This window comes from Pangasianodon hypophthalmus, chromosome 13 (genome assembly GCF_027358585.1).
Source record: "Pangasianodon hypophthalmus isolate fPanHyp1 chromosome 13, fPanHyp1.pri, whole genome shotgun sequence".
Classification (NCBI taxonomy): Eukaryota; Metazoa; Chordata; class Actinopteri; order Siluriformes; family Pangasiidae; genus Pangasianodon; species Pangasianodon hypophthalmus.
In genome coordinates this window covers 6,121,556-6,133,668 of record NC_069722.1, presented here as the reverse complement: position 1 = coordinate 6,133,668, position 12,113 = coordinate 6,121,556, and the positions used below count along the sequence as shown (strand labels likewise).

General features: G+C 38.1%; 1 protein-coding gene across 1 annotated transcript in view; it reads left to right on the top strand.

Moving 5' to 3' along the window:
• The first annotated feature begins 4,805 nt into the window (after window positions 1-4,805).
• arhgap23a (Rho GTPase activating protein 23a) overlaps window positions 4,806-12,113 on the top strand; it is a 79,028-nt gene continuing 71,720 nt past the window's right edge. The window contains exon 1 of the mRNA XM_026917015.3: window positions 4,806-5,228. Within this exon, the coding sequence (XP_026772816.3) occupies window positions 5,220-5,228 (9 nt within the window). The 5' untranslated portion in view covers window positions 4,806-5,219. The remainder of the gene's footprint in view (window positions 5,229-12,113) is intronic.

Here is a 12,113-nt window from a genome sequence, read left to right as displayed (position 1 = left end):
AAACTAGGTTACCTCGGCATTTAAAACATGTGCCAACATGCACACAAATCAAACCAGACCAGTTTTTTATGATTTGATCAGGTATGTTTTTAATATTAAGTTGGAGCTACCAGGAAGATGGCAAGCTTTAAATGCCTGCACGTCTTCTTTATGACTCATATGTCTTATGTAAATCACAAAGCAATGTGGTGCGTGTGTGTCGGGGCTTCTCCTAGATATGTATGTATATAATACTTTTAAACTGTAATAGCTTAATAGCTTAATTTTTGTTTTATGTCATAAATGCTACCAATGCAAGATTATTGAAGTGTGCTTAGCTGACAGGCGTGGAACCCAATGTAGTCATCTGCTGTTGTAGCCCATCCACCTCACGGTTCGATGTCTTGTGCATGCTGAGATGCTTTTCTCCTCACCATGGTTATAAAGAGTGATTGTTTTAGTTACTATATCCTTCCTGGCATCTCAATCCAATCTGGCCATTTTCCTCTGAGCGCTCTTTTCAACAACGCATTATCATCCACAGAACTTAACGTAGCTCACTCAGTGTTTTTTGTTTTTTGCACCATTCTGTGTAAACTCTAGAGACTGCTGTGTGTGAAGTTCCCAGGAGATCAGCAGTTTCTGAAATACTCAAAGCAGTCCATCTGTCACCAACAATCATGCCACGATCAAAGTCACACAGATCACACTTTTTCTTCATTCTGATGTTTGATGTGAACTTGAGATAACTGCATAAATGTGCATTTGTACAGGTGTTCCTAATAAAGTGGCTGGTGAGTGTAGGTTGCACAATTTTAACACTACAAATATGAAAACGTTTGGGGGGTTGTTAACACCTCTGCTGGCCTCTGGACTGAACAACAGATGTTTTGCTTAACTTTCTAGTGACACACTGGCATTCCATTCTGCTGGGGGAATGGAAATCGACTTATCGGACATTTGGAAACAGTATAAACAAATGAATTATTTTATCACTCTTTTATCTTGTCGCCTGTTATAAGATTAGTCAGGACACTGTTGGGTTTCTGTGTGTAGAGTATCTCTCTGTGTTTAGCTGCTGGTGAGCAAACTGACGGAAAATCGGAGGGGTGTGAGCCCCCTGCTGGGCAAACAATTCACACATCTCCACAATAATATTGGTACAGAGATAAAACAGACTGCGTAACTAAAGCTTTTTGGATAGTAAAACACCGTATACAACTGCCACAATAAAATTATAATATTTAAGCTAGTAGGTTAGTTTTAAAAAAAGAAATACTTATGAAAGACTGCAAAATCTTAAAGCCCTGAGTGTTTACTTTCATAAGAGCCATTAACCACTTCTGTGGAGTGTGACATAAATAAATTCAATGCTGAACACGGGCACACCCAAAACAGAAATTCCATTTTTTGGCCTCTGGCGAAAAGAGTAAAGAGGAAGAAATGAACATGTGTCTAAGCTTTTACTGTCTAAAATATTCTAATGGATTAGGTCATAAAATATGCAAAATCCAATCAGATATAGATTCAATGTGTATCACAGCAATATCAGTCTGATACTGATACTCTGACCCCTGACCCCTCTTGCTCTCTTACCTATACATAAATCCCAAAGTAAAATGGCTGATGTTAAAGTGTAGAACTGATATTAATGTCCACTTGTAAATACCACAGCTAATATCACATTTAGACCTTTTGTTAGGTTTAATTTCTTAACTAGGTCCCTGAAAATAAGCCAAAGAGTACAAACTGTCTGTGATTATTATATCGCTCAGCCAGTATAGATGCAAAAATTCACAAGTTAAAGTAGAAGTTTTCCATGTTGTTAACCCCATAGCCATTACCTAATTTCCAATATACGTAGTTAAAACATGAAAAACTGTGACTGGCACCCTGAGGCAATTTTAATTGTTTTCTGCCCAATTACTTTCATATTCGAATTATTTAAAATGAATTTGCCTCAGGCTCATATTGAGGATATTCTTGTGAAATTCCAGTTGTAATTAGTAGTGATTATGTAATTATAAAGTCTTTAGGCTTAAATAACCATTTAGACTTCATCTGATTACTGCAAAAGATGTACGCTATGGATGCTATTTTAAAAAACAACAACTACTTATTGACTTTCAGTTCTTTTACAAACGGCTGAAGTCAGAAGTTGTTGGATGGTTGGATTCTGCTCCCATCTTCAGGACACTCTCAAAAGTGCACCTGAAAACCAGTTAATGTACAGTAATATTTTTAAGGGACGTACTAAGCTAGCTATAGCTCCTTGGCCAATATTTGACAAGCAGCCGCATTTCACCTCAACAACACAAGTTCAGTGAAAACTAATACTTTTGAAAAATATCTTTTTAAGTCATGGTGAGCTGAAATAATCCTCTTTCAGTTAGTTTGGTTCAGCTAGGTGAAATCTAATGGAAATTGTACATTATAACTACATAACAGAAGCTACGTAGCTAGTTTTAGTTACTATGGCCAGCAAGCAAGTAAAGTAAGTAAAATGGTGATGTAGGTCTCACAGGTTTATTTAACATCAACAGCTACTGGATAATTTTGAATTGATGAATGAATTTAGGCAACTTCTGCATCATTTTGGGTTTATTATGAACATCAACAACTGCAAAATAATCTATGTATATTAATTCATAATCTGGGTTTATTAATGAACATCAATTGCTGCTGGATAATTTGGATTTATCATTGAATATCAACAGCAGCTGATAAATTTTGGTTCATTGATGAACAGCTGCTGGATAACTGGTGTAATTAATGAACCTCAAACATAATTTAGTGTTTATTAATTAGCTGGAGAATTTTGAATTGAATAATGAACATCAACAACTGCTGGATAATCCAGGCTTGTTAATTCATACCAGATGAATAATCTGGATTTATTAATGAACATCAACTACTATTACTACTACTACTACTACTACTTAATAAACTACTACTAGTTTATTAATGACCATTAGAAGCTGATGGATAACTTTGGGTTTATTAATTAGCTGGATAATTTTGAATTTATTAATTAACATCACCAGCTGCTGGATAACTTTGAGTTTATTAATGAACAGCATGAGCTGCTGATTAATGTGCATTTGATTAACATCAGCAGCGGCTGGATAATATTGGTTTTATTAATTAATATTAACAGTTGCTTGGTCAGATGCTGGATATATTTTGGGTTTATTAATGAACAATAGCTGCTGGAAAATCTGGGTTTATTCATAAACATCAATATCTACTGGATATTCTTAGGGTTTGTTAATTAACATCAACAGCTGCTGGATAAGGTTTATTAGGGTCTATTAATGATGATCAGATGCTGGATAATTTATGGGTTTATTAATTATTTGGATAATGGATTAATGAACATCAACAGCTGCTGGATAATTTTAGGGTTTATTAATGATGATCAGATGCTGGATAATTTTGGGTTAATTAATTATTTGGATAATTGATTAATGAACATCAACAGCTGCTGGATAATATTGGTTTTAATTAATTTATTTTAACAGTTGCTTGATCATTTTGGCTTATCAATGAACATCAACAGCTGTTGCATAATTTTAGGTTTATAAATGAACAATGACTCAACAACTGCTGGATAATCTTGGTTTATTAATGATCAACAGCTGCTAGATTTTTAGTGTTTTTTATTAATTAACTGGATCATTTTGAATTCATTAATGAACATACCCAGCTGCTGCATCATTTCGGGATTATTAATGAACATCAACAGCTGCTGGATAATCTAGGTTTGTTCATTCATATTAGATGAATATTCTGGGTTTAAATTTGGATTTAATAATAAACATCAGCATCTACTGGATATTTCTGGAGTTTATTAATGCACATCACCAGGTGCTGTGATTTTAAATAAAGGCAAATTGTGTAGGTCTGGCAATGTGTCTGAAAGCATGTATTGCGTCCCTAGTATTCACTAACAACAGTGAAAAGTGAATAGATGCCACAATAAAGTGTGCTAACATTGGATTGAGATCAATCCGATAATTCCAAAAGCAAGAGTGGGTGTGGCTTTTGAGATGGGCGATATGACTGAAATGGTTTCCAAATAACCTACTTGGTTATTACACTGTTGATGTTGTAAACTAGAATTTAAGAAGTAAAACACAGAATATGCATCAAAATAATGTTGCGTTGTGGGAAACTGTGGTAATTTTGATACCTTTGTTGTAGCCTGTTCTTCTCTCAGGTCGGAAGTACAGTATGTTGTCCTGGTGTGTATAAGGGTGGAGTATGTAGCAGAGTTGTAACAATAATAAAATCAGTGATAAGCTGATCAGGTTTTCATATTTTTGTGTTCACATAAACCATATATTTTTAAAAATGATTAAGTGTTTGAAGGAAACAAAGCTGGAGTATTTGAAGGTCAGAATAAACGTGCAGTTAGATGGTGGAGGCCTTTATCTCATCTGTGGCTAACTATGGAAAATTCACATTCCTCTCAGAGGCCCAGGGAACCCTGAAACATACACATGCAAACACTCTCACTCACTCTGTGATCTTTTCTTTTCATCACAGCCTTTAAACTACAGGTCCCTACATGCACCATGGACATCCAGCCAGCCAATGGCTTTGTACCATTTCATCCTGAATCCTGCGCTCCATGGCAGCGGTTGTCAATAACGACGGAGGTTTGAGCTGAAGCATGGAGCCAAGCAGCTGTCTCATGGCATCTCTCTACCCAACCCCCTTCTTCCTGTCCTCTCCTGTCCTCCTCACAATGTATACACATAAAGGGGGAGGGGAGAGAGGAGGAGGAGGGAAGAAAACAGGGAGGGGTGAATTGGGGAGGAGAGAAAAGGCAAAGAGCCAGTTTGAGAGAGAACAGAGCAGGAACGGAGTGTATGAGTTGTATTTAGTGTGTGTGTGTGAGAGAGAGAGTCCTCTATCTGTGCTGAAGAGGAACCAGAGAGAGAGGTGATATCATAAACACAACTGCATATTCCTATTGTTTCTGCTTGCACAGGAATAAACAGGAGACAGAGAAAGAGAGGCATGAAGATGGAGGATGGAGGGTGTGACTGAATAGGGTATAGGATAGACTGTGTCTCTTAAGGTGCACATCTTGATGCCTGCTCAAAACCTCAGAGGTGTGTGGAGATCTGTGGATGTACTTGTGCATATTGGAATAAGGAACACAGACTTGGGAATACAGGAGTTGGAAGACGATGATGAACAGGATCAGGAGACAGGAGGAGGACTGCTGAAGCATGGAGCAGGTGAGGCAGAAGAAAAAACACACCCCGACAGACACACACAGAAAAACACTGTGTACAGACTTTCATTTCCTATAAAAATGCCACTATGATGCAGTGTGAGAGACTTGGATGCACACATTCAATCATTTCACACATTCCTGCAAAAGCAAACACAGCAGGATTCTGTCTTTTCTCACACTGCCTTCGCCTGGCTAGCATTTCTCACTGTGTGCATATGTTACATCATGCTGCAAGCTCACTTACGTGATGTATAATAGTGTGAAGTGATGATGTCATATAAAAGAAAAGTCACACACTGGGGAGATGGTGAGGGATGCAGACATAGACATTTGCTATTATTTCTTAGATCACATATGTAGGACAGCTTTTAAAGGTTCTTTCAGCATTTTCTCACTACCACAAATGGGTAGACAGATGGATGGTGGACTGCCTGTACGGGCAGTGTCCAATCGTGAATAATTGTCAGGGAGAAATGTAGCTATAAGTACAAATATGCTTGCCACTGGGGTGATATCCTCAAGGGTACATCTTTTGCACCTGTAGTTAGAAGACCAAGAGTGGTGTCTCTCTCTCTCTATCAAAGTTGTTATAGTTATAGTCCTAATTGACTTGTTAGTTGAACAGATACATGTACTGTTCATTTTCTAATGTAAACCTCAAAAACAAGTATAAATAATGTTAACTTGAAAGATTGAAGGGCTATTTGCTATCTGATTAAATCATTACCATCAGTTATTAGCTATGTTATGCTTAGCATCCATATTTTTCAGTTGTCTAGCAATACTGTTAACTAGCTAGGTGACAATATAAAATATCTCTCCCAAAGCCTAGAAAGAAAAACTTTGATAAATTAATGCCATTATAAAAAAAATTACAGCAGAAACAAAAGAACACACACTTTGTAAATGCACATCTCTGGCCATTCTGCTCAATAACTTAATTGGTTATTTTTCCCTCTAGTGTTTTCTTGACCATGTTTGATGTGAGACTTTTTCTTTGTCCTTCCCTGGTTTACGTTTGCTCATTTGGCTGACACTTTTTATCTAAACCAACTTACAGTTCAGCCAGGATACAAGTGAGCCATTGAGTGTTAAGGGTCTTGCTCAAGGACCCAACCATGAGAGCTTGGTGGTGCTGGGATTTGAACACACAACCTCCCTATCAAAGCTTTAACCACTGAGACATTTCCCCTTCCCCTGAGCCACTTGAGTCAAGGGTACCAAGCTGTAGAGTCTGCATCAAGTCCATAATCCCAAGCTGTAGAGTCCAAGTTGAGGGCACCAATGAGTCAATTCCAGAGTCCAAAGCCTCATTCTGAGTCGATTCTAACTTGAGGGTACCAAGCTATATTGTCTGAGTCAAGGGTGCCAAGCAGTAGGGTCTGAGTCAAGGATACCATGCTGTAGAGTCTGAGTCAGCGGTACCGATCTGTAGAGTCTGAATCGAGGGTACTATGCTGTAGAGTCTGAGTCAAGGGTACCCTTGACTCAGACTCTACAGCTTGCTGCCCACGAGTTGAGTCCAGAGTCCCCTGCCTGATTCTGAGTCAAGCGTACCAAGCTGTAGAGTCTGAGTTAAAGATACCAGGCTGTAGAGTGGAAATTAAGTCCATAATTCCAAATCATAGTGTCCCAGTCAAGGGTACCGATCTGTAGAGTAAGAGTCGAGGGTACAAAGCTGTAGAGACAAAGGTACCTAGTTGTAGACTCTGAGTCAAGGGTACCAAGCTGTAGAGTCTGAGTCAGGGGTACCCGTTTATGGAGTCTGAGTTGTGGGTACCAGGCTATAGTGTCAGAGTTGAGAGTACCAAGCTGTAGAATCAGAATCTCAAGCCAAGTCATTATTGTTCACATTTACACAGTAATAAGGTCTTCTGAGGAGTGTTTTGAGTGTTTGAATACCAGGTTTAATCAGTTTCTATGAAAATAGCCTCCCTGTCTTTAACAGGGTACAGCACAATCTCAGTGCTCAGAATATTGCATGTGAAGTTGGTTGGCAGAATTACGGGGAGCAAGCCTGAGCTGGAAAAGAATTTTTCTTTCGCCTTTCTTAATTCAATTAAGTATGAATACCCACTGATAATAACAAAGCTGCCATGAAGTTCATGTTGCTGCATGTCCCAGTGCATAATGATCTTTAAGATATATCTTAATATTTTCAACAGAATGTCTGTGTGCTGCTGAGACCATGACCATGCAGTTCCTTGTGCACATATTTGGGTCTCCTCTCATTTATTCCCCTTCCTCTTCTGCATCCCTCCATCTGTCACACTGCCACTCTGCAACACTCTCCTTTTTATTCTCTTGCTCCCTCTGTGCTACTCCTGCCCCTTTTCCCTCTTTTCTGTCTCATAGAACATCACATGCTGATGTTTTTTCTCCTGCAATATTCCCCTGGTTATAAATTATTCATGGAATCCTTCACAGAGTCACGTCACATCCACGGTTGCTCTGTTAGGGTGACATTAGCTCCCTGGAATAACACTGATGTCACTGACATTATGGGGATTGTGTATCTGGGCGTGTGTGAGACCTGGCTTTGGAGTTCTCTTCTTGTGACTTATGACGTGAGCCCTTAAATATTTAGGGCATTTGGAGTGAGCATGTGAGTGTGTGGATGTGGATACAGAAATCTAGGCAGTAGCGAGCAGATATTCAAATTTCAAGCTAAAACTTCTAATAATATTAACGAACATAGTTTCATGTGGTTAGAAATGAAAAAGACACCAATCAAGGTAGTTAAACATGGCTTTACTCACATGATCAATTTCAGAAACTCACATTCTTACAAATAACATCGTTATTAAACAAGTTCCCTGCTCTTTTACAGTACATCACTGGTTGCAAAATTCAGGGGAAATTCAGGACAAAATGACTAAGCCTTTGATCAAACATGAATATTTTTCTAAGCATTCCATATGAATTTTGAGGAATGTGCTGAACATATACATATGTCTTATTGAAATGGATTACTGATTATTTTGATGATTCTAATATGGTTCATAAATGTGGTCACAGTAACTCTGCTTCGCACTGGTCCACATCATGCTAACCTGTTATTGATTGTTTTCCTATAACAGTACACCTCCAAGTGTATTATTCCTTAATTAACCAATATGCTGTAACATGTATTTCCTACGTTCAGTTAAGCAGCAGGAACTGCTTTATAAAACAAGCCACTTATCATGCACACTTTAAACAAATCAGCTGTAGCAAACTTGTTTCTGTTGCATGTATGAGTGTGTGTATGTGTGTGTTTGTGTGCATGGACTTCTTCCAGGTTTCATGAAGAAGTGTGTGTTATGTTGACTCTCTTCCTTCACAGAAATTGCTGTGCTTGACATCCAGAAGTGCATGAAATATATACAGATAGGTGCAAGTGTTTAAACCCATGACATTGCAGGCACACACACACACACCCACACACACATTCTGTAAAAAGGAGCAGTGGCTCACTGGGTTTAATCTAAAGAAACAGATATAGGCCATACCACTAGTGAAGGACAGAGACATCTTTCCTTTTAGTGTGTGTGTGTATGTGTGTGTGTATGTGTGTGTGTGGACAGAATTCTACCAATTGGCAAATATCAGACAGGCAGCAAATCAATACTCATTACAGACATGCACACACACACACAGACACAGACACAGAGTAGTGTCTCTGTTGTTGTCTGCCAATCGCTTCAAAAAGCCAGAGGTGAAGAGTTGAAAGGTCAAGGGGGTGTTGCCTGACAAATCTACATGGAGAACAATGGTATATATGTATCAGATGCTGGTACAGAGATTGTTAAGCATGTATTAAAGTATTGTTAGATTAATTAAGATTAGCTAGCCAGTCAAGTGGAAGACTTGGAAGACTTTACAATGTCTACACTATGTTCTTATGTTGACAGAACTTTAAATAAAGCAACAGCATAATATGCAGCGATTTAAAATTGTTCATCTCCACAAAGACATACTTTATATGATATGGTTTGGTGTTGTTTATTTAATTCCATAGAAATGTGACAGTGCTTTTCCACTGGTACAGCATGCTATGATTGCTAATCCGAACACAGAACTATCCGTAGCCTGGTCAAGTGCCTGGGTCTGCTTCCCATCACATAATGCTACCTATGATGGTAGAAGGGTGCAGACTAGAGAGAGTACACACAAGTTCTACCTGAAATTTGCTAACTGATTCTGTCCGCTGCTGTTTCTTCTCTCCCTCACAGGGTGAACTATTGAGTAAGAGACAAAGCAAGCTTGTTGTAGTAGCAAGCAAACCAAATGAAGCCAAGTGGACCAATACTTTGATCTTATTAAAAAAAGGAGCAATTGTTTGTATTGTTTTCAGCTCCACTTGTATGTCCTGGCTCGGCTCATATGGTACTCTACTAAGTGTAGCCAAGTGTAACCAAATTCAGCATGACTACTTACAGTTAAGGTACAACAAAATACTGTGCCATGCCACACTGCCTGTTGGAGAACCACTAATTAGAAACACCAAACAGAGGGGCAATGAGGCAGCACGTAGTGACAAAATTTGCAAGAGGACGTGTACTGTAAATGGAAATAACAGTAATATTCTACCATCCATTCAGATTTTTATTAAGTAGGAGCAGCATGGATACTGAGAAGGTACATCACCCCTGTGAAGTTAAATAAATTTGATAAAATTAATATTCCTGCTATCATTGCTATAAGTGCAATAATCATCAAGGTACTTTTTTTCACTGCATGCGGGAATGTGAGGAGATTCAAAAGTTTTGGAGTGCCGTGACTATATCTATATCTATATCACTATATCTCGCAAACCATCTCTTCCCCAACACCACTAAGTCCTAAACAGTGTATATGATGCATTTACACTAACAACTGTTCTATCTCTAATAAAGGTTGAAGAAAATGGTTGACCTATGCCTATTACAGGCTAGGCGCTCGATTGCCCAGTGTTGGAAGAATGTCAGTTGCCCCTCCCTTGGCCAATGGTTGAAAAACCTAATATCGGGTTTGGCTCTTGTGAAACTCACATATGCAGTGAGGAAGGAAGCTTCTGAATTTTACAAGATCTGGGAGGAGTTTTTGGTATTTGTTAAAAATGGTGACATTGAGAAGGCTTTGGGAGTGTGAAGTGTGTGTGTGTAATTAACTAATCTATGGTAAGGAATATGCACTATATGCTGCCATGTGTTTGTGATTGTAATTTTTTTTAGTACTTTTATTTTTATTTCATACACTGCCACATGTTCGATTTGGGGAAAAGTTGCATATATACAATGTGTTAAATGTATAAAACCAATAAAGATATGTTTGTTTTTAAATTAGGAGCAGTGCGTAATATCCTGTGTCACTGAAACTAAAATTCTGTGCAGTTGGTGGTTCAGCAGGACTCCACTTGTCTAATCTTGTGCATATAAAAGGGCTTTTACATAATGAAACATTGAAAAGAGCAGAATGAATAAAGCAAATATTCAAACGCTTCAGCTGTATTGCAGATGGTAGTAATAGTTCCAACTTTGATTGCTGTCTTTACAGCATCTTTTCTGTTGGGTGTGTGTATGTGCGTTGTCTGTGCATATATGCATATAAAATAATGTGCGTGCGAAGGTCATCTCATTGATCAGGACTGTAACAGTAGCTGCTGCCATCCTGCTTTACTCAGAGCCACAGCTATATTTCTGTCTTCATCTGCAGGCTCTCAGAAAGTGCTGAAAACAACTATAGACATAATCATATTTTATAATGGTAAAGCACTCAGAAGTAAGTTTGATCAACTGAGTGTTCCTGCTTAAATTGTGACCACAGACAGGAACCATGCAAATCGTTATACTGATCAAGACTGCCATAGTACAATGAATTTTAATATGGTTTTTACTATTTGCATTCAGTATACACATGCAAACTCAAGATAAATCAAGAGAGCTATTGTTATTTCATTATTTAAAGCAACAGTTCAGCTAAAAATGAAACAAACATTCTTTTCTCGCCCTTGTTTGCTTTCTGAAGTTTACTTCTCTAGAGTTGCCCTATAGCTACGAGTTTAATGTTGCTAAATAATGGGAAGAATCAAGATTAGCATCTAGATTAGCAGTATTAGTCAAGATTAATCAAGATTAGCAGTATTAGTATTAAATAAGTTTAGTATGTTAATAGGCATTGTCACAAAGCAGGAAAAGGGGGAAACACTGCCTGAGACAATATGAGGAAGAAACCTTGAGAAGAACCAGGTTCAAAAGGGATCCACCCTCTTCTACATGATATCCTATAGTGGCAAAATGATTCGACTTCAATATGGCTGCTGCTACTACTGTGATTAGCTAACATATTGTTGTCTGGTTTTGTAGAAATCGATATGTTATACAGTGTCACCAACCACATATCTATCTGTGATACTGAACAACTCGATACGACTTGAGGCAAGTGTGTGATTTAAACATGCAGTTTCCCTAATGCTCAACCGCTAGCTGTAAATTTCCCTTACTTTAGCATCCTTTCCCTCACATCTCAGCTGATTGACATTTAGTGTAGGAGGAAAATTGTGTAAATGTCACTATTGGTAGTAATGAATATGATATTATCATCCTAATTTTTATGATAGGACATAAAACACAGAACCTTCCGGACAAAGAAACAAGGTATGTTTTTGGGTGTGTATATGTGTACTGAATGTTCTGTGATGTACATGAATACATTCAGCATTTACTCACAGCATGTCAGTTTGTATTAGTCTAACAGGCATTTTATGCTCTGATTTCTGTTTATCTAGGTCTGGCTGTCTGCTGTTTGTCTCACTGAAATAGATCTTTTCTTTCACTGCAGTGCCTCTATAATCATATCATCTTTCAGTAGGTTCAGTTGCACAGCTCTGCTTCTGTGCCATTTTAATATACTCTTGGTTCCAGCG